The sequence below is a fragment of the Liolophura sinensis genome, chromosome 5 (assembly GCF_032854445.1).
Source record: "Liolophura sinensis isolate JHLJ2023 chromosome 5, CUHK_Ljap_v2, whole genome shotgun sequence".
NCBI lineage: Eukaryota > Metazoa > Mollusca > Polyplacophora > Chitonida > Chitonidae > Liolophura > Liolophura sinensis.
The window spans coordinates 8,678,473-8,703,100 of NC_088299.1; the positions used below are offsets into that span (position 1 = coordinate 8,678,473).

General features: G+C 38.4%; 1 protein-coding gene across 1 annotated transcript; it reads right to left on the minus strand.

Annotated features, from left to right (window-relative positions):
- Window positions 1-268: 268 nt before the first annotated feature.
- On the minus strand, window positions 269-24,480 carry LOC135465554 (katanin p80 WD40 repeat-containing subunit B1-like). The gene is given in 21 exon segments (XM_064742796.1): window positions 269-694; window positions 1,320-1,327; window positions 1,329-1,437; window positions 2,703-2,777; window positions 3,919-3,995; window positions 5,483-5,647; window positions 6,202-6,584; window positions 11,081-11,122; window positions 11,586-11,597; window positions 15,349-15,476; window positions 16,012-16,071; window positions 16,844-16,920; window positions 17,271-17,324; window positions 17,679-17,829; window positions 18,263-18,334; window positions 18,691-18,806; window positions 20,636-20,761; window positions 21,138-21,238; window positions 22,276-22,393; window positions 22,820-22,950; window positions 24,268-24,480. Coding segments are annotated over 21 exon segments (2,169 nt in total). The 5' UTR covers window positions 24,299-24,480; the 3' UTR covers window positions 269-561.
- Window positions 24,481-24,628: the final 148 nt, after the last annotated feature.

Genomic DNA, 24,628 nt, shown 5'->3' on the forward strand with positions numbered 1-24,628 from the left:
AGTTAGGTCTAGAAAAATTGGAACATGAACATTTTCAAATATTTGTTTTGTTTGTGATAAACTTTTTTGATGTCTTGCTGCAACATCATCGGAGGGGGGGAAAAATGCTAAAACAAATCATTCCTTTCAAACTGGAATGATCACCAAGTCTTGTTCAATGAAGGCAGAATCGTCAACACACAGAAAATAAAACTTGTTCGCAGGATCACGTTTCGTACATGGCGAAGTAACCAAAGGTAGACCTTAGACACGGCAAGATAAAGATAAGGACAGCTTCTTTTTGAACACTGAATCTGCTTCTGCAAACTGGTGTTCTGTTCTGTCCTGTTCTGAGGGCCGTGATATGATGTGCAAACTGCAATGCCTGGAACAATGCAGTTCAATGTAACAATCATCAAAGCTGCCAAGGCCCCTAACTCCTAATGAGGATGCCATCACCGTCCTGTTGGGTTACTTCCCTTGGTGGCTTTTATTCTCTTGATTGTAAGCAATCGTGATGAAACAAACAGAAAAACACTGGCCAATGAAGAGCAGATGGGTTCCCCTGTGTTAAGAGCATCACTACTCCAGTGTGGATATCAGTATCTGTACTTCCCTGTACAGGTTGCCCAGTTTGCCCTGTAAGTTCGGCCTCTTCTCCAGCGTTCCTCTGACAGACGACAGGTGGGTATAACAGCTGTTACATTTGCGATGTCTGCAAGGAAATAGAAGAAAACAGGATGACAAGTGTAATGAAATAAGTTTAAAAGGAGAAGATAACTGGCAATGCTCTTAAAATGACACAGCAGGCGAAATTAGAAAAAACTTTTGAACTTTAATGTTACTTCCCAACACAGAAAGTAGATCTGGGCCCAATGGCACAATGTTCCTTCTCATTATTGTTACTTTATTTGTCATTTTCTTTTCGTTACCTACATTGGTAACTATATAAACATGTGTAGAAATATGATGATCTTCACCTAGGAATCGCTAAACTGTCATACCAATGAACTTTACTGGCTCACTATTATACATGCTCGAGTGACAAATTTTTTTTTTTGGAATAAATAAAGATGACCCGACAAGCGTTCCTTAGTTCCCAAGCAGTCCAGTTCCCAATGTTCTGCTCAGCTTCACAAGTTTGTTACTGTTTCAATTAGCTCCTTTTTCTTACTGCACTATCAACAAATTATACTGGGATTTCCTATGAACCCAAAAGAAATCTTTGGACTGAAAAAGTTCTCTAATCATGAGATTTTACATGGAGATATATAAATATGATAGTTTTGAAGTTTGTGTAAAAAAAATTGTTGCAATTTTCCTGTGACACCTATTCATACCTCTCTTCCCCTGGAGATGTCCACCCCTATGCTGGGAGGGGTGACCATGTTAGCCTTTATCACTGGGCCCATGTTACGCAGAATCAACTTGACTGATGTTAGGGCTGTTTCCACATAACTAAAACAATGGTGATGAATGAGGTGAAGTTAAAAACAATGGTGATATTGAAAACATTTTAACAATGATGTTGAAAAACAATGGTGATGATGAAAGAAATTGTGGAGATGAAAACAACTGTGACCTTGGGAACAACAGTGAAAATACAAAATCATGGTGATTGAGAAAACAATTGTGATAAATGATTGAATAAAAGCCTGCTTTTATAATCTTTCAAATAAATACTATAAATAAATACTACGGGTATGACTCCACATCAGTGATCATAAAGCTGAAGAAGCTAAAACTTGGTGTACATACTATTCCAGTTTTTCTTTGCACAACTGGACGACCACACAAAGGTTTCATCATACTTATCCTGCCAGAGGAACACATTTGTCTTTGGGTTGAGTGACAATACAGGTTGTAAATTATGCCTGCGCTGCCAAAGACCCAAAATCTTTCTATAGCATCTGACAGAGAAGGTAATGCTTGGTGTACGCATCACCTTCATCAACAATCAAATGCATCACTAATCATACATTTTGTGTTCAGCTAACAACTCGGGTGACAAAACTCAAAACTCTTCCAGTCCTACACTTAAGGTACATCCACATACAGTATGACTGTAACAGGAAGTCAGTGTGACAGTATGTGCCACAGAACCAGAGAACAGCTCTACAGATGCAGTTTGTTCACACATTGTCAGGGCTCAAAACGGCAGTCTGCAAATGGTGAAAAGCAGTTCGAAAATTTGGTGTAGCAGGCCAACTTAAAACTGGCATGCTAAAAAACAAAACAAAAAAAAAAAAAAAAATAATAATAAACAAATAAAATTATGGGCCAAGCACGAGATATGTCCTGATTTCTAGTTTAGATTCCCATATGTCTGAGGAACATTTTATTACAGGTGTTCTATTAAAGTCATCACTATCAATTATTAAAAAAAAGTCACCTGCAATTTGGCCTTCTAAAAATTTATGACTGGTAAAACTAGCAGGCAAAACTAATGTGAGCCCTGGCTGTATGCATGTAGGACAGGAAATTAAGTGCACAGCTGGTTGTATACTGGTCCAAGACTGGTTTCTCCATTAATAACCATTCTATCGTTACACCAAACACTCTGGAATTTGACTTAAACCTCAATCATCCTAAACAAGTTTAAAGATCACCTATAAAAGACATCCACAGATACTTCCCTCGAACTGTCGCTAGATCAAATGGGATGTGGTAAGCAGTGACATTTTCATAGTTTTCTGGCTTAGAAAACATAATTTGCTACTCACCTGTCATATTTACTCCCCACCAGATCACTCAGGTGAGGCAATAAACTGGAACACAGATCTAAAGTCCACAATGATCTGAAATTACATAAAACAAATCTGACTGGTCAAACAAGTCTTGTCCCTTCCAAGATTGCTTTTATAGACACTTAGGGGTGACAACATTCAGGCTACAGAGTCAATATTGGCTCTCGTCCAACTAAATACTGTCCGCAGAATTGTGAAAAAAAGTTTCTCCGATCACCGCTTGACATGAACAATGTTTCTTAATTTTTCTAAAAGTGTAAGAAATCTATTTCAACACGAAGAGTTTACAAAATATTGTACATTTTTTCAAAAGCTGCTAGCTGTTCACCAATTTCAATTTAATGCTCTTGTGGACAAAGCAAATGTAACCACATTTCAGGGGTCTGGACACCAAGTTTACGTTTAACTTAAGACACAGTCCAAAGACAGCTTAACAAGTGAAATTTAAAATCGATGGTTTTGCTGAGAAAATCACAAGCGATCATATTCTGTTCAACACAGCATGATGTCCATGTTCTTGGACGTATGATAATTTCCATCACAACAACAGGAAATTGGCAAATGTCCAAGTCTATGATCTGGCACCAGGAATAAGTCTCCTTGCTAAGACTGACAGCGAGGAACTGATTGTACTGGTGCGACAACAACACTGCACACAAGACACGTAGCACTGAAAACAACTTATTTCCCGATCTTCGAAATGCATTAAGTGTATTTCTGCCATCTTAATCTCAATGGTCTAAGACCAGCAGCTTAAAAATCACCAGGTACATGTATGTATCTACTTTCCTTCAAGAATAAAATTTTGAAGGATCAAGCCTCTAAACTGGCTGTCTGACACTATTCAAAACCACAGCTGATTCAAAGTGCAGCTCAGGGCCTCTGTGGTCTAGTGGGTAGCATGCTATTGCTGCACAATGACCCAGGAGCCTCTCACCCATGCAGCCACTTTGAATTTAAATCTTCCTCTCCATTTGTACATGGGAAAATTCTGTCAGCAACCTGTGGATGATCATGGGTTTCCCCTCAGTCTATCCCCGAACTCTTCCCACCATAACGCTGGCTTCTGTCATATAAGTGAAATATTCTTGTGTAAGGTGTAAAACATAAATCAAATTAAACAGCAGCTCCAGTGTACACAGATACATGTTCACTGAACCTGCAATGTCCGCCCCATCCGAGAGTTACTTACGTTTTATTATTGAGCACATTCAGCACATCAACCACCACAGCTGGGTCATTCATGCTTAAGGCTGAATCTACTGCCGTCTGCAGGGGAAAACAGAACATGCACAGTTGTCAATGAATTCTTCAAGTTACATACACTGAGGTAGAGCTTTCTAGACATATACAAAAGCTCAAACAGATGAAGATACTAGTTGTCATTAACATGTATATATCTATGTATGCTTGGGTTTCTGCGTCATTTGTCAGTGTAAAAATGCTGTGGCAAGTCCATGCCACCACTGAAGCATCACCCTGAAGACACCGGACATGACCCAGCCACGGACACCAAGCTAACCAGTCCTGTTTCCTTGCTCTAGCCTTTCTGTGCCAAGCCATACAGTGAACATCCTTCCCTGGCTGATTTGACTGAAGCTTCATTTCAATGATCATGCCAATTTACCCTAATTCTTCTGAAATTTGGGACGGATATTAGTAGTGTTGAAAGTAAAATGGTACATTTCTTTACCAGCCTTTTTGGAAAAGTAAAGATATGAGTATATTGTTCATTAGATGGTCTAATCATGTGAAAGAAAAGAAACTTAATATTCCTGGTAGAATTACATACATATTGGCTAAAATGAGCAGATCAGGTGTCCCAAATTTTAGAAGAAATAAGGTAATTCTAACCAATTAATATGTGAAAAGCCATTGGTCAGTGGAAGTTCCTGGGAATGTGTAGTAACATGTTCAAGCTGCCAGACACCTGTCTGGAGGGTGCTTCACTGTCCGACTGGTCATCCGATGTGGTACAGACATGCTTATCATGCATGATATCATGACAGTTCTGCTAGTTTCTTTGGTGCATGTGTCTTTTATATTTCTTGGAAAACTGTCCTTGGATGTATGATAATCCTAACCAGAATGGCATAAGATTGGCAAATGTCCAAGGATTGCTCTGGCACTGGTGCAAAGGTTCATCCCTCTGTGGTACGAGTGGAGAACTGATTATACAGTGCAGTGACTACAGTTGTTGTACAAGTGGAAAACTGATTATACAGTGCTGTGACTACAGTTGTGGTATGAGTGGAGAACTGAGTATACAGTGCAGTGACTACAGCTATTGTATGAGTGGAGAACTGATTATACAGTGCTGTGACTACAGCTGTGGTATGAGTGGAGAACTGAGTATACAGTGCTGTGACTACAGTTGTGGTATGAGTGGAGAAACGATTATACAGTGCTGTGACTACAGCTGTTGTATGAGGCGAGAACCGATTATACATTGCTATGACTACAGTTGTGGTACAAGGGGAGAACTGATTATACAGTGCTGTGACTACAGCTGTGGTATGAGTGGAGACCTGATTATACAGTGCTGTGACTACAGCCGTGGTATGAGTGGAGAAATGATTACATGGAGTGGTCACTACAGTTGACTGAATGTCATTATTCAGGATGGAAATTTCTCGGTCCATGAAACTAAAAATTCAACAGTTTATTGCATTTACCTGTTTCAGATGCAGGTGTGAGGTTTGTCTGGTAGAGATTAATTCTTTACCATCTTTCACATTTCCTTCCTTAGAGCTTACCTTTGTATTGCCAGAGGTCCACATGGCACGGACTATCTGCAAATTCCTACTCCGGTTGGCCATGACAGTCATCATGGCTGTGTGGCCCTTGATGAGGGTACCCAATAGTTCTGACTCGGTGACGGCAGAGGTTTCAAATCCAGCAGCTGACAGGTCAGGCTGTTTCTGTAATCACAATCAAACATTTTATCATGTTATTCCTTAGGATTTCACCCAACACACGTCTCATCCCATGCAATGTGCAGATAGCCAGGATGTACTGCCCATTTTATTTTACTTATTTTACTCAGTTGGTTTGTTCATTTGATTCTTTTTGATTGACATACAAAGAATTTTCATTTTTACGACATTGTATGTCAGTTATACGGGCGGAGAAAACCGGGGTGTTTGAAGTAAATCACCAACCTTCGATGGAACACAATTAGGTGGTGTTCTGCAAACGTTAAACTGTGCATAAGGCCACAGGAACACCAATGATTGCTTATTGTCAGTGAAAATGGATATCTACAAATTCCATGTTCAAGTCCTGGGTTTGAACCTGCACCCTGTGCACCTTGTTGACTGAAAGGCAAGCCCCTTTGTGTGCTCTCCATCATATTGATTATCACCTGATATTCACAACTTTGTAAATGCTACTAAACCATCACTTTAATAATGTTCAAAGACATCATTATAAATGGGAGAAGCCTGGGAAATTGACCCGCTTGTCCCTAGCTTACTGGTAGGAAGTCCTCCGCAGCCACAGGGTCCAATTTCTGGGCTTCTCTGCGAGATGGGGTCACGCTTCTGGAAGCTTTCTGCACAGCCCTGCCCCCTGGGGCCTCACTCGGCGCTGGCTGGGAGGGCACATCAGCAACAGGCACTCGATCCTCTTGGGGCGGCTGATAGCTAGGCTTTGTTGGAGACGTTACAGCTGGGGGCGAGGATCTCCGCACTGATGGAGGTGAAGTGCGGGCAGGAGGTGGGGAGCGGCGGACAAGGGGTGGGGAGCGGCGCACTGGTGGTGGCGATCGTTGAACTGGAGGGTTCCTACGTGTTGGAGGTGGAGAGCGCTTTACCAGTACCCTTGCAGGTCCCTGTCGGAGCTTCACTGGTTCTGTTTCTAACCAAAAATAAAAACATAAATAATAGATTCAAGAAACCAATACACCCGTACATAATCAGTCCAGAGCCGTCTACCTATCAGCACTTATTTGTGATATCTGAAACTGAAATATTAGAGGCAAGTTGGTTTCTTAGTATTCATGTCTTCAAAACAACTTCAAATAAATTCCATGAAACAGAAACTCATAACACTATATATACAATCCAAAATGCTGAAGCCAAAATAAGAAAGTAAAAAAAAAAAAAACACAAAAAAAGAACAAAATTAAGAAAAAATTTGCATCATGCAAATAAACCTTTAACTTATTACATATTTATCATTAAATTAAAAAACACTTCCACAAGCTTTAATCAGCTGAGGTACAAATTGAGAGGTAAAAATTCTCTTTGAAATCAGTCAGTCTTGCAGAAAAAGTAACCATTCAGTAAAATAAAAGAAATATACAGGTTTTACACATTCAACTGGGAATGAAGCATCAACAAAAAAGATAAGGTCTTTGTAAATGAAAAAGAAGTCAAATATGGTCAAAACAACCAAAAGTACAGAAAACAAAGAGGACTATTAAATACAGGAAAGAAATAAACACAAAACAAACTGTAAGGCAAATTAACAGCTACAATACGACAGAACTATCAATTAATTTCTGACAGGACATAACAGAAATACTATACTTCATTTCCCAGCCATGTCTCAGGGGGAAAATGAGCATACGTGTACATGACATAGTGTAATAAGTGAATTCAATCAGCACTCGTATTAAGTTTCGCAGGCAAGTTTTAAAAGCATGACACTAAAGCATGAAAGCAAGAGAATAGTTAAACAGAGCAGTATTAGACTAGTACACAAAGCTTGACAACAAGTCCAGCAGGTATGTCGAGCTCAGCACTCAGACCTGTCATACTTACAAGAACAGGAATATAAAAATGTCAAAGCTGTCAAATTATGTCTCATCCTAAGAAGCTTGCTTGGGGTGAAATTTCAATTTATCAATGTCAACCAAAAGAAGAGAAAAAAAAAAAGGCAGCAGAGCTGTTACTTTTTGTCATTTTCAGGATACTGTAACTTTTATTTATTTATTTAATTGTTGTTTTACGCCGTGCTCAAGAACATTTCACCAATACAACGGCAGCCAGCATTATTGTGGGAGGAAACCGAACAGAGCCCCGGGGAAACCCACGACAATCCGCAGGTTGCTGGCAGACCTTCCAATGTACCGCTGGAGAGTAAGGCAGCATGTGCTGGACTTTAACTCACAGCGACCGCATTGGCTCCTGGGTCATTATGCTGCGCTAGCACGCTAACCAACTGAAATTTAGCTTTAAATCAACAACTTTAAACCAACTGTAAATTGAAAGATAAACAGCTACTTTACTTTTACAAACTGAATGAATTGCATTACATGATTTGGATTTTCTCTTCCATGAAATTTTGAGTTCGGAAATACTGTTATCGTAAACATGACAGACTGAAACATGCGATTCAACCTCCAGTCAGAATGCAACTGCACATGCGATGCTAATAAGCAGGCAATGAATGTGAAGCTGTGATTGAGAGCCAAGCTACACATACAACCGATGAATTAGCACACAAATTTCAGCCATACATGACGTGATCAATGCTTCTACACAATCATTTTTAAACATTCACGTGACAAATGTGGGGGTCAATATAAAACAAACACAGAAAAACAAAAAGGGAACAATCAAACCAGCGAGCACTAGTGCGAGTTAGCCACCTAGTCTTACCATCATCAGGAGGGGCAGGGAATGGGTCCACCCGCTTGGGTGGGGACATGGCTGAAATTATAGCAGAAGATAGCCCTCTTGTTACTTGTCACCATTCACACTAACACTCCAGCTAAAAGACGTCCATACTGCATCTCCACAACATACTCTCTGCACAAAACCCATCTTATAAATATAAATACATGACTCGATTTTATTGTTGTTTTAAGCAGTACAAGAGTATTGATAGCAATATTAATAATATACCACATGAGTATCAGTGAATGTTGGAAAGCTGCAATTTACATCCTATTAACATCACATTTTGAAAGTTTTCTTTGTAAAATCCTCACCATTCTGTTTTGTAAATTATAAAGAAACAGGGAAATGGTGGATAAATCCTCACACAAGAATTCAGAAATGCTGTGCTGTGATTAGCCATCACACAAGTTATACAAGCTTATTGCCATTTTAGTTAGTGTACATAAGATGTAATGTTTTAACCCATGTAACATACCCTAAATGACTTAAGATTTCGTCCATGACTAACTCGCTCAATTTACTGTATTCCAAGAATACTAATGATTCTAGAAAAGTGCTTTAACGCTCATTTGGAAGGCATTATGATACCCTGCTGGGAAAATGTATGTTTCAGCACCAAAAATGATATTTGATGGCCTTTAATAAATGTGCCATATAGGAGTAAGGTAATCTCCAACAAGCCTTATGACAACCTAAAATGTCACCAAGACCGCACTGACAGGGAGGAACTTTGAAAACTCCCTACCCAAGGCTAGGATAAAACCAACACCTTGTCCTCCTGAGCTATAAGGACTATGTTTTTCAAAAGGGTTCATATAATTTGACAACGTACATGCAAAAAAAACAGAGAGCAAAAAAAAAACTTCAAATTACAACACACTTCAGGTATTTCATATTCTGCAAATGTATAAACTCCATGTGAAACTGCACAAATATATGCATGAATACATTCTTAGCACGAATCCATATCATGAAAGTCACAATGCCATCCCTCAAATACTATGACAATCAATTCCTCATGTCCACACCTCCAGTGGGCAAAATGTCCACAAGTATAAGTTGTCTCCCTCCCCACCCCCCCCCCCCCCCAAAAAAAAAACATGCACAAATCAGGCAGAAGTGGAAGTCAACTCTCACTCAGCAGTCTTTCATGCTATTTTCATGTTTCTCACATCCATGTAACTTGCTCAAAAATGACCTTTACCGACATGACCCAACAGCTTGAAAATCACAGAAGACACGCCCCGACTCCCTTGTCATGCAACAGCTTTCCCCAGATCACGTCGTTTATTTATCCATCAGAGACCCCAGACATAGAATCTGAATACTGTCTTCACCTGTGTAATACCTGTCTCCACCTGTCTACTCACTACTGATTGCACATTCTCGTTCATAACTATACGGTTCTAGCATGTGAGAATAGCTTGGCAAGGAAAGATAACCCTATCATAGGAAGATAACACTGTTATATCAGATATGAGCAAAGCTGGCAGTTTAATTACAACAAGCCTTGTACATGTATACTTGATACACATTATATATGTCCATGTGATTTTTTTTAAGACAGGCATCGTAAAATACCAGGTATCCAGTGAGGTACACGTAGTTTAGCTTTTGGTCGGATTCACTAAGGTTCAATACAGTCCAAAAGAGCAGGAAATGGTTCAGAACACATGTAGTTTCACAAACAGCATTCAAGGGCAACAACGCCAATGATTTTAGATCAAAGGTGGAGAAAATATAAAAATGACATATTCAGATGAAAGAATGCGAAAACTTAATCCTAAATGTGGTCTTCAATATTTTTTCCAATTTTTCCTTGTGGAGAAAAAGACACCTGAGAATAATTTTTGTATGGTGGGTAATTGGGACCACCTTTTGGTATTTATAGTCTTTGTGTAATGTCATAAATGAGGATGTAACACAGGTTTAATAGATATTTTTGCTCTGGAATTTGTTCTTTTCAGCTAACAAATGTATTAAACCTCAATTTGGATCATATTTATATTTTCAATATGTTCATAAATATTATCATAATTTAGGTTAAATGCGTATGTTTCGATATAAAAAACAAATTTACATTCAAATAAATTTATGAGACACACATCACATCCTTATTTAAAACATTATTATGCAACAACGATAAATACCAAAAGTTGGTCCCGAATACCATGCTGAATACCATACACATGCTGACCATACAAATACATTTTCAAGTAGCATTTTCTCTTGAAAATAAAATTAAAAAAAATATTAAAGAACATATTTGCAAATAAGTTTTGACGCTCTTTCATCTAATTTTGGCTACATTTTTATGTTTTCTTCTCCTTTAATGTACTGCCAAATCAGTCCTGCGCAAAATGCTTTTAACAATAATGAAAACATCGTGTAATGAGTTTCCAAGTCCCACAGATGTTTTACAGTATTTCAGTAAACTTACTGCATTACAAGGCCTTTCACTGCCATCCAGGTGCACCAGACTGTCTGGTATTTTACAAGTCTAATGACAATTATCCAGCCAAGTCTAGTAATTATTATATCGTTTAATAGGCTCTTTCCACTAGATGGTAACAGTATTTGAAGGGACCACCCATCCATTACAGAATACAGTCTGTCATTTACGAATGGCCCCTAAAGAGTATGAATACCAGAGAGGTCAGAGGACACCGAGCACCCTTGAAGTGATCAGGCCAGTAGATAAGTATAGGCCACAGGTTTTAGCTTTACCATTGCGAGAAAAACTCTGGCGAGTTTTGGTTTTCCTACGAACTGAAAAGAAGAATACCAGGGTAAACCAACGATTCAATGGCACGCTTTAGATGAGGCTCTCATCTACCAACGGTCACCACAGATAAATAATCATAATGTAATAGGTTATGTACATGTAATGCCAGACCAGACAGGCAAAACCATCTAGCATAAAGACGAAACTACACCATTCTCTGTCAGTTACAAACTAAACAGAAATTAACCCTTCACTACGCATGGTGCAACACAAAACTGACACTAAAAAACCACTAGACACAACAACATAAAAACAAAATATTACCTTACGAATCTAGTTTCAACGTTTCTTAAAACATGGTTGCTGGGTTTCAAAATAAGACTCAAGGGGAGACCAATGGAATTTCAATACAAATCATGCTTCCCAGAGATCAGCTGACATCAGCAAAAAACATATTTGAAGTTTGCTTGATATGTATGAACAACAGAGATACTGAACAGTGTTTACCTGGTTTTCGAGCTGAAAGAAAAGAAGAGAAAGATGTGAAGAAAGTGGTTAAAAAACACTGATTGTTTAACAGGTGAGATTTCTAACACTTGGTCTAACTATTTAACCTTGTTCAACAACAACTGCAACAAGAGTTATATTTAAATAGCCACAGAGTACGGAGAACGGCACATAAAGAAGCACTGCTCTGCCCAGACGCCCATGGCATTTACATTATATTTACAGGGGAAAACATCACCATTTTCCAAGAGCTAGCACTGGATTTTGGGAATTTTGTATGGTCCATTGTTTGACTTTTTAAAAACGAATTAATCAAATGACGTGAAAAAAGTATGTATTCTTAAAAGGAAATATGCCAAATGAAGCTTGAAAATTTGTAACCCTCACATTTCAAGGGATTCTTTAACTTAATTGGCTTGAAAGCGCAAAAACTTCATTTGACTATTTCTTGTGTAAAATTTGGTTTATTCAATATTTAGGAAGTGTTATTCAGGAAGATACTGGAGCTGTGCATACAAGACCCTGTGTCCAACCTTGAAAAAGAGCCAGGAGTGAAACAGCTGAGAATAGTGGTAAAGCAAAGAGAGACCGTTTAGTTCTGACATAACATCACAGCCACAACCACAAGTTAGAAATGGAGCAGATTAATTCTCGATTCTGAGGGTCTTGGATATAATAACACCGCAGGAAAGTCAAGGCCATACATATCTGTAGCTGTACATGTAACAACACACAAAAATGACATTCAAAACCAAAAACCGTATTCCAAATCCCAGGAGAGTGTTAGAAGTTCTGGAATACCTTTAACAAGCACCCTAATTTTGAATCATAAGACATCAATGATCATTTAAAAAGAGATTGAAAAGATCTTTTTACATTTGGTGAAGTAACTTGAAGCTGTAAATTCTGATTCAACAGTTGCCTTATTTTCCCAACAGGTAAACTTTAAATCTACACAAGTGTAGTGAATACCTACACATAAATATTCCACACTTTTGTAATACATTGGTTACTTCCCTTAGGAAGGGTTTACCTCCCCTTAACGCCAGGTATCTAGGGGGTGTATTGCAGTTTACTTTGTTAGTGTCCAAATGCACAAGAATAAATTGCAAAGATTCAAAAATAGTAAACCTTACAAGAAATTCTACACATCCCTTTGTCACAGTTAATCAGTGTGGTTGCCTAAATTCCTTCACACTGGTTGCCTTAACTGCTAACAGCCTTGGGTGGTTGAACTGATACCTGCTGTCAGGAGAGTCAAAGGAATGATTTCTATTCTTCAAATTATTCCACTTGGCTCACAGAAATATTTTAAAAATATATGCTCACAAATCAGTACCTGATTATGACATCCAACTAACCAAATGAGCCACGGGGACTCCAAAATGACATTTCTAAGCCTAACACTTAAAACATATATCCTAAATGCGCAACAGTCCTAACTAAAACTTGATATATGTAACATAATGGAGCGACTTGTCGAGCCCTAAATATGGGATAAATACGAAAAGGAACAATGTTCTCACAGTCTGAAATTTTGGTATTAAGGGAATCTGTGGATATCTTTGTTCATCAGACGGTTACAATCTCATAAACTTTCAAACACTTCAGATTTTACATTTTAAAAAAAGTTATGTCTGAATGTGTAGGCAATCCGTTTAGTTTATATACATCTAACTGTCTGACATACATGACTGACAATCATGGATACAAGATCCATGTATCTTGACTTCCCTCATGAATTCAGACTGCATTGTTAGAACTCAGCCCACTTTACAACACAAAGTAAAGTTACAAAAAATCAATTTTGTTAGGCCCATGAACATGACAAAGTCCTACCTAATTTTTATCCCCAGTATTCACTTGAGATTTGCCAGCCCTCACCAAAAAAATTGTGAAACTATGAAACACCTTAATGTGTGTAACTAAACCTTAACACAAGGAAATTTTATATTCCTACATACAACAGTCTACCACTGAGATAAATTCTCTTTGCTGAGACTAGAAAACTTGACTGAAATATGTGAAATTTAAATCTTACAAATGGTTTGCTTGCCCTTCAATCGAAGATTGTCCGTATAATGTTCTTGTGGGAAACATTTTCCTAATAACAATTTGTACTACCAGATTTCCATTACCTAGAAGTATGTTACTTCTCTATTGTCATCTGTAGAAGCTCTGGCCACCTAGTGTAGAAATATGCCAACCTCTTGGGTAAAAATTGTGAACTGAATCATGGGAAATCTAATTGTAAACGGCTTCTACAAGGACTGGCCACACTATGAAACAGAAACTCTGTATTTAAAAACTACGATTTTGATAATCATTGTTGCTACGCAGTTATAAACCCATTGATTATTTTTATGTTTCCAAGCAACTCTAAAACAATTACTATCAAAGACATTGTTGTCCTTTAAAACACTCTCCGTAGTCGTAATTTTTTTGAAGCCTATTTCAACATAACCTGCGTTTGGATCCCGCCATGTATCAGCCGTTTCTCAAACGATCACTGCACAATAGAGAGGAAAAAAAAAAGTACATGGCTGGGCAGATACGTCACATAATGTGTCAGAGATGGAAGTAAAGTGTAAAGACTAGCTATAGGGAAGTTGCATACTTCTTGGTAACGGACTTCTTGTACTGCTCATTTATGCATCAGATTTAGATCACACTGATATCAGCTAACATAAAATTTATATACAAATAGTTAGTCTGTGGTATATGGGAGCAAAGACATATATAAGACCTGTTTCTATTTACTTTTAGCTGTACATAAAATTCATTGCTGGTTAAATTTTCCTACTGGACTTTGACAACATTCTGAAGAATTGGTTTAAATTCAATGTAACAAGATACATGCATGACGGATTAGCATGCAATGGGTCTGAAACTCCAGTGCATCAACCTTACCCAGTCTTCCTTCTATTATATACCTAGAGGAGATGCAACTTCATACCAATGCTACAATACACTAACATGCCCTCGAGTCCTGTAACATTTGCCCACCCAATCACCAGTTTACAGATCAAAGCATAAACAATGGCAAGCTCAGTGTATAGAAGTTTCCAATATTTAGTATGCATACAGAAATGTACTGTCTGTTCTCACTTTCAAGCAATAACGTTAAGTTATTCAAAACAGCTGTCTTTCCATGTACTGTATTTCACCTAAAGTATTTCAAGTGACACATTTTGTAGCATTATGACTGTTTCATCGACGTAAAGCTAATTATGGAGGTGAGGATTGTGGCGGGGGGGGGGGGGGGGATCAATTGCTTATCAGAAAACTTTGAGAGTTGGTATCATCTAGTATCACTGTAAGGCCTTCATGTGTTTCTGAAAGTGCATTTTTACAGGCCAAACTTAAAGTGAAGTACAGGACTCTGTTTTACTTCCTTTAATACTCTACACATGTAAGACTTATCCACACCTTATTTTCTTAACCTTTTTTCCACATCCAGTTTGTATCAATATTAAAATGACTCTTCTTGGTTCCCAAATTAAGTACTTTATAACTAAATCAATTATGCAGCTAGTCCGCACAAGTACCACCAATGCAGAGTTGAAAGGTTAAGCAAATACAGTTTAAATCTAGAAGCAAGGACTCACTTTTAAAATTTTCATTCCTGCACAACATCTAGCCACTTCCCATTCTCTAGCAGGCTCAAAGCACACTACAAACCCCACATCATGCAAAGAGTGGAGGACCACATTGTACATATACAACATTCAAGCTGAGCCAAACAAAACCCTGAGGTTCTCACCCATTCTGGAGTTCTGATGAAAATGCTCTTGGTAATCATCAGGGTTTTTAATGTCAGCTACCGACTGTTGATCATCGGGAACTTCGTCAGGTTGTTGAAAAGGCTCCTCAACATTTTCTTTGGGAATGCTGAAAACCGTGTGTAGTTTTAATAAATACTGTGATTTCAATTAAAACCGTAACCGATCACCTTAATATATGTAAGTGCATTTACCAGAAACCTATTGCTGGTGATAACATGAAACCACAAGAGTCAGCTTGAGTACCAGTCCCAGCAAATATCTCAAGAATTTGGAATGCTTAACAAGGCTAAGCTTCATCAATCTAGCCCTATTCACACAGTGCTACATGTATCTGTAGTACTAACTTTCAGAGTTTATCTCTTTTGTTGATTGGAGATTTCTGCTGTTTAAGAATATTACATATGACAGCCACCAGCATTATGGTGGGAGGAAACCGGACAAAGTCCTAAGGAACCCCACGACCATGCAGAATTCGACCAAATCTGAAAGAGTTGAACACTTCACAAATCTCAGTTCAGTTCTACAAATCATACAAAACAGAGTTTGTTCTATTTTCATTTGTCTTGGGAAGTACTACTGCAGAATCCTGGTGATGTACATTTTGATTCACACAGTGGGAAATATCTTATTAAACAGCACACCTGCTTTGTCTGGACGACTGAGTTGGTGGACGGTCGGCATGGAAACTCCTTCTGTGGCTACTGTAAAACAAAACATACTAAGTTACTAGATTTTTCATTGGTTTCATGAGTTTTTTTTAAAAAAAACACTACCAGTGGATAGAATTTAACACATGCTGTTGAACACCAAGAAAAAAAGTTTCACAACTGAGCAAAATGCATTTGACAAACTTGACTCTCTGGTGGTCTGTTGAGAACCAGCAGGCATCAGTGATGTAAGGACCATGTTTACTTGTTTTAAAGTTCATTCGGAGAATGCTTTTGTAGCTGAATGTGCATATAAATTTTAAAAAGTCCACAAATCTGTGTCTTTAATGGTGCAAACCTGGTGTGACATTGGTCACAATATGGTCAGAAAGAAAAATGCATTTAACTCAACTGAAAAAACTCTTTTAAAAAAAAAAATTAAATCAAATTGTCCTAGACAGTGTTAAATGGTCTTTCATTTGACATGTACTTCATGTTAGTCTTTTTTCTCCGTCTCTAAAATGTGCATAACAGTAGGCAAGCGATTACCTCATCTAGGCAGACTGTGCAGAGCAATAGCGAGGTCATTCCCTCCTAATGAAATTGGGGCCTACTGTTTGCTTTTCAATTTTGTCTTTGTGAAGATGTTTTGTGAACAAACTGCTAACGTATTACAATACACTAGTCAGCTCGGTTTGGAATTGACTCGTCACAGCAGTGGAACAGGCACAGGCCATTGTTTAACCATCTAGCCTACACTCATAGCATGACCTACCAGCAAATTTTTATGAAAATATCACCCTAAGATCTACCGGCGTTCAGTTACCTCAAAGAACTCAGGTTGTCATTTGGTTTACTGGCATCTCTCTGTGGAACAGGAATCCCTCCTAGTGGCTGTAACCTCTGAAAGGAACACATCACTACATGTTAGAAAGTTTCGGATGCATCTATTGTGCTAGACAAAGCCTTCTTTTTTATTTTTTACACCGGATCAGTGCTTAACATACCACAATAGAGATGTGAGTTATACAGCTATGTACACCATGGAGGACAAATTTATAATCTTCCAATGAACACATGTCTGCACAAAAAATAATAAAACAATTTATTTGATATTTTTGAAAGTTTACATGAACATATAACAGGAGTGCAAATAGAAACCCTCCTCTCTCCTTTTCCCTTCTCTACATGAACACACATAGGCCTCACTGCTTTAGCCAACTCTTTCCTCCTTTTTTTTTTTGAATCATTACCTGTGCATCTACAACATATGTGGAAATGTTGGACCCAAAAAAAGAGGCTCCAATCTGCAAAGAAAAAAACAACAACACAATAACATAAACATGGCATTTTGAAGTACAATTTCTGTGTAAAGTGTCTACAACACAATACAGATTGACCTAGATTTGATTACTATAAACTTCTAAACTACTTGGATCAATGATAACTTATCAAAACCTTTTTCTCTACCAGAGTACTCAAGGTGCTCAATGAAACTGAGTTGACACCACGATACAGCTTACCAATTGGTCCTGTGCCATAGCTATATCACTGACATCGCCCCAGCCCATGGCCTGAGAGCCTTGACACATGGCTGGTTCCCAGTCATCAGAAGTGTCAATATCCTACAGACATCACAACACTCATCAGACACTGCTTACCACTTGGTCCTGTGCCATGGCTATATCACTGACATCGCCCCAGCCCATGGCCTGAGAGTCATGACACATGGCTGGTTCCCAGCTGTGAACCTTCAACATGTTTGTGGCCCCACTGTACAAACATACCCCCTCTGGATGGAAATAAATAGTTCTAGAAAAAAAAAAAAAAAATGCAGACAAATCAGTTTATTTATCTGATTAGTGTTTAACAATGTACTTAAGAATATTAAACTTATACCATGGTGGTCAGAATTATGGTTGGAGCAAACATCTGATAGGACCCTGATTTACTGTGCTGAGCTAGCATCCTACCAACTAGGCCATGGAGGCCCCATCTACTATTTAAGTATTACAAATGAAAACAAAGTTGAATGTTCACTGCTTTGTGTTTCTAGTAAAATTGACAAGAAGTTTAATTCTGGTATAGCTGAGGTATTGTGTTACAGGTATAAACCATGCAGAAGTGTACAATGATTAGGCTATTTAGCAATCTGAAGAAACCTTAACGTTACTGGTGAACCTTAACAATGTTAGCTAGACAACTTACTTTCATTACTCTGGTATTTGTTGTGCCAAGATCTTACCTGATGGGTGTACAGTCTCCATCAGTTGAACTGACCATTTGGAATGTTTCCAGATCCCAAAACTTTATTGTTCTGAAAACAGAACATGACAGTGAATTGATCAATTGTTCTTGTTTGTTTGATCCTTATTTACTCAAGAGCCATACTTGCAGAATTTCTTCACTTGCAGTACATTATGGGTGGAAGAAAGCAAAGTGCCAAGTATAAACCAAACTTTAGTTTTACAAGTCAACATTTGACAGGTCACATTGGTGGAAGGCAACTGGTCCCATACCAACTCCATGTAAGATTACACCAAAGAGCACAAATCTCCACTTATTGCCACTTAAGGCCACCAAGCACAAACAAAAGCAATCTAATGCTGAAAATCTCCTACCAAAACTTGAAACACAACCATAAACACTGACAAATGATTGGGTGTTTCTTACCTATCAGAGCTGCCTGAAGCCAGTAAGAGTTCATTAGGATGAAACTCTACCACGTTCACCGGGCCTTCGTGAAGTTTCAGATCTGTCAGTATTTTACCCGCTGTCAAGTCCCATAGCTGTAATAGTCAAGACAGTTACATATAAAGCATATAAGTTGGTTTCCCAGTGCAATTTTAAACAATTAATGTTAGATTTTGAGCCTCAAGATCATGCGTGCGTGTCTTTATTCGAAGATATCGGAACTACCATAAGCACCTGCAAGTACATGTAGTATAAATACTACCAGCTATTCTTCAGCATAATATCAGCCAAAGAGTGAGTAAGTGCATGGGGTTTAACATCGTACTTCACAATTTTTTGTCATATGACGACGATTCAGCCAAAGATGTTAGGCTGTTAAAACATCATAGACACCCTTGGCATGGTTTCACAAAACTTAGCAAGTTTGACCTATAGCAAAAATGTTTTGCTAAGCTGAAACTGTGGCTTCCCATTTTCTTCTGCTTGTTCTTCCAAATGAGTGTGTGTGCGCATCTCCAAATTGTCCTTGGATGTATGATAATCCTAACCAGAATGGCATAAGATTGGCAAATGTCCAAGGTTTGCTCTGGCACTGGTGCAAAGGTTCATCCCTCTGTGGTACGAGTGGAGAACTGATTATACAGTGCTGTGACTACTGTTGTGGTACGAGTGGAGAACTATTATACAGTGCTGTGACTACTGTTGTGGTACAAGTGGACAACTATCCTACAGTGCTGTTACTACAGTTGTGGTACGAGTGGAGAACTATTATACAGTGCTGTGACTACAGTTGTGGTACGAATGGATAACTATCATACAGTGCTGTGACTATAGTTGTGGTATGAGTGGATAACTATCATACAGTGCTGTGACTACTGTTGTGGTACAAGTGGATAACTATCCTACAGTGCTGTGACTACCGTTGTGGTACGAGTGGACAACTATTATACAGTGCTGTGACTACCATCGTGGTACGAGTGGATAACTATCTTACAGTGCTGTGACTACAGTTGTGGTACGAGTGGAGAACTATTATACAGTGCTGTGACTACCGTTGTGGTATGAGTGGATAACTATTATACAGTGCTGTGACTACCGTTGTGGTACGAGTGGATAACTATTATACAGTGCTGTGACTATAGTTGTGGTATGAGTGGATAAATATTATAAAGTGCTGTGACTACTGTTGTGCTACAAGTGCTTAACTATTATACAGTGCTGTGAGTACCGTTGTGGTACGAGTGGATAACTATCCCACAGTGCTGTGACTATAGTTGTGGTGTGAGTGGATAACTATTAGTATAGTGCTGTGACTACTCTTGTGGTACGAGTGGATAACTATTATACAGTGCTGTGACTATAGTTGTGGTATGAGTGGATAAATATTATACAGTGCTGTGACTACTGTTGTGCTACAAGTGCTTAACTATTATACAGTGCTGTGACTACTGGTGTGGTATGAGTGGATAACTATTACACAGTGCTGTGACTACAGTTGTGGTATGAGTGGAGAACTATTATACAGTGCTGTGACTACTGTTGTGGTACGAGTGGATAACTATTATACAGTGCTGTGACTACTGTTGTGGTAAGAGTGGATAACTATTATACAGTGCTGTGGTACCGTTGTGGTACGAGTGGATAACTATCCTACAGTGCTGTGACTATAGTTGTGGTATGAGTGGATAACTATTATACAGTGCTGTGACTACAGTTGTGGTACGAGCTGAGAAATTATAAAAGTTCATTATTAGAGGCAGATAAATGTCATGAAATATTACTTTTGGTCTTGAAACATAAATTTTCCACGTAGGATAACATCCTACCCTGGAAACAACTTAGATCAAAAGAGCGCTTAGAAAATTACCAACTTCGTGATGGATGAAATCTTAGGTATTATCGTAAAATTACAGCTTGTACTCACCTTAACAACACCATCTTCACCTGCTGAAGCAATCCACCTACCATCAGGGCTAAATCTAACACAGTTCACTCTGTTCATGTGGCCTTTGTACGTATATATGCAGCCTTTCCTTTTGATATCCCATAACTGAAACGTACAAAACACATACGAAATCACCACCAATCTGTTATGCACAGATGTGGTTGTCATTCAAGGGAGAGAGCATTCTTCAAAAGTTTAAATTAAGTCTAAAAACTGTAATTTATACTTCTATTGTTCATTCAGTAGCACAAGTGCCTCAAAGTACTGGGTTCTATTGTAACGCAGGTTTTGAATTAAAAGTCAAAATCTAAAATGTGATTTTATTGCTTTTTTCAAATGAATTTAGCAGTTGAAATTGGGCACCTTTCAGAAATGTTAAAGTGCGGAATCAGCCCTAGCTGAATCATTTATTTAAAGAGACATTAAAGAGTATTGTTGGTTAATGGTCCGTCTTCGATGGTTTCCATTTCAGCCAACTCACCTTAACATTGCTATCTAAAGAACCTGATGCAGTGTAGTCACCGTAAGGATGGAAATCTAAACACCGGATTCCAGACTTGTGACCCGTCAGCGTACGCATAACTGCAATTCACAAAAATATGATTCACTGATTAATAAATTGTGTCGTACTCAAGAATACCCTAATTCCACTGAAATCTAGGACAGATCTTAGTATTCTTGAAAGTGGAATACTACATTTCTTTACCAGCCTTATTAGAAAAGTAAACGTATGAGTATGTTGTTCATTAGATGGTCTTATCATGTGAAAGAAAAGAAACTTAATATTCCTGCTAGAATTACATATATGTTGGCTAAAATGAGCAGACCAGGTGTCCCAAATTTCAGAAGAAATATTTATACATGATGAATTTTATGCCTAGAGAATCTCTTTAATTAGTTTTTGCCATAATATCAGATGGAGGGCAAAAGACCTCCAACACACTTCATGTGAGGCAACCCAAAATGGTGTTTTACGCCGTACTCAAGAATATTTCACATATATGCAACAGCCAGTATTATGGTGGGGGGAACAGGGCAGAGCCCGGGGGAAACCTATGGCCGCAACCTAAAAGACCCTAAGAGCTGACAACTGCATATTACAATCACTGACCGAAGTGAAACCAGAAATTGCAATGCCACTGAACCAGCACCTTGTATCTCTGTGTGACAGAAAGACAAACATTACAAAATTAACACATTTTTGTCTGCTTAATGATCATTCTGTAGTACACTTTTAAACACAGAGGTATACTGTAACTTTATAGAGACATTAATACCTCATAACCCTAAAGTAAATTGTTTATTTGATTGGTGTTTTATGCCATACTCAAGAATATTTGACTTAAACAAGGCAGTCAGCGTTATGGTGGGAAGAAAGCAGGCTGTGCCCGGAGGAAACCCACAACCATCTGCAGGTTTCTGCAAGAATTCCCAAGTATGACGGGAGAGAAAACCTAGATGGACTTGAACTCAAGGTAACTGCATTGGTGAGAGGCTTCTGGGTCTTTGTGCTGTGCTAGACCAATAAACATCAGGCCATGAAGGCTTCAAGTAAAACTACACACAAGCACATTTAGCAATTTGTAGCTGAACCATACCCTTGTTATAAGTGTACATACTTTTTGCCTGTTCCAAGTCCCAAACTTTTAGGGCTCCTGACATGGAGCCTGCCACCACAACTTCTTCTGCATGGCCAAACCGCACAGCTTCCACTGGAGTGGTGTGCCCTTGCAAGCACTGTTATCAGGAAAAAGTCAGGTAAGATAATTAATAGCAGACACAGTTTCAATTTTATGACTAAGATTCTGATTAAAGCACATTCTGATAAAAAAAATTAACCAAACAAATTTTTGTAAGTCATACTTTTCATGATTTTGTTTGCAAAAGATGTTGTCCAGGTTACAGTACCATTAGGCGACATGATTTACAAGAAAACATATGAGAAACTAATTTACGAGGTCTTGTGAAACTGGGCCCAGAATTATATGACTTCATTAGGCTGGCTGCCTTAAAATTTTTAGGGAATTATTTTTTACTCTAGCTAATGAAAGAGAGAAATATAAATCTCTTATCACAATCCCAAAAAAGCCCTTTTTGGCAGAGTCAGATCATGCCCCACAAAATTATTTTTAATGATGACTTTATATGACTACAAAGGCTCACCATGATACAGTTTGGCTTGCCAACAGCCCATAGGTTGACTTTGCGGTCTTCCCCTCCAGATGCAAGAACCCGGCCGGACTTGTGACCTAAAGCCAAGCAGTTCACATTGGAGCCATGGGCCACAAATTCCTCTGTAACAAATGAATAAATATCTGAAATTGCCGTCACAATTTTAGTCTGTTTCTCCATTTTCTTGTATGAACATTATGAACATATTTATAATCAAGCACTTCTTTGTCCACCTGACAACATTCTGGCCAGTTCCTGTGGAAAAGCAATGTGTTTGAGAAAAACAAATTTTTTTTTCAAACTTTAGACATTTTTTAGTCTGACACCAGTTACTGAATATTTCCACAAATGTCCTAATACCTACAGCTTGTTTTGCATATTGCCATGGGAACATAACTTAAATATATAACAGCAGGAATTGAAACAACTTTTTCACAGTGTTGAATGGCCTTTGGGACGGAGATAGAGGGTGCTTTTAACTGAGGTGGAGGTGCAAGGCATTTTACTTATCACACCTCAATGTAAACCACTGGCAAAGGTGTCTTAATGGAAGAGGTCCTTGAACATCACAAATGGACACAACTTCCAAAAGTTAAGCAGTTCAAACTTCCTACTATGACAGAGTTGATCAATGATCAAATGGCTTGCTAAAAGATTTGGTTTGGTATTTGACATCATTGCACTTGCCCTCTTATTTGTGCCTACAAGATTTCCACGCACAAATTAGTGAAAGTATTATTTAAATAATGATGTAATAATGTTCTCAGGGTATCGCCCATTTATTGCCCATTTCCCTATACGTTACGTGGTGTCATTCACCTAGTCATCTGCTAGTGCCCAAATGTACACAGTCTCAACTACTGAAAGTAAAAAGCCCTGATCTGACATGCACTTCCAAGCATACAACTCAATATTCTTAATATCACATGAGGAAAATGATGCTGACAATGACAGGGTTACCTGAATGTGACACGGGTCAATGACTGAACAGAAAAGGACATCTATGAACTGTCAGAATGCAGATGATTTCGCTATATGACTATAAATCATAATATGGTATGGTTCATGCTTCACCAACCACAAAATATCGTTTGAAAAGCAGACTGTTGTGATCAGTGTGGGTGCATTAAGAAGTGAACAACTCTATTATCAGTACTGGCCTTTTATTCATCCAGGCCTGAAACCAATACTAAAAATGACACTGTCACTGAACTTTTAGCCGCACATATCAAAGCTTGAGATCATTTCTGAGATTTATGACAGATGCACTGACAAAAAAACCCATGACATCAGACGAATAATTAGCAAGTCTTACATTCTTTGACCCCGATTTACTGATGATAAATATAACTAGGATTAATACTACAAACGAACGACTTAGGATGGTACTGAACTGTTTGAAAACACGCAACCTTTTTAAGCGAAGCTATAACACTTACGGAGTTTCCATGCTCGTTTAGTATGGGCCATGCTAAGGTAACTGAAATGTCGCCACTTCGGTAACTAGATTTGTCCAATGTCAGACGTTTGGTTTTCTTTCCCGAACAATTCTGGATGTCCACCAAACCATTCTAAATAAAATGGACTGCGATTCCGTCGATATTTTCAAGGTTTCGGACGGCGTTTCATCTTCTCTGAGTGCCGTAAATATTCTGTCGTCTTCGGGGCAAAGAAATATGGCAGAAATGAAGTGCAACAGGCACGCCCCAAGCGATTGGACAAATGTACGAAAATAGGTCACTCTGCTCTAATGAAATTTGCTGTTACAAATTTCCACAGAAAGAATTTTTAGTTATGCGC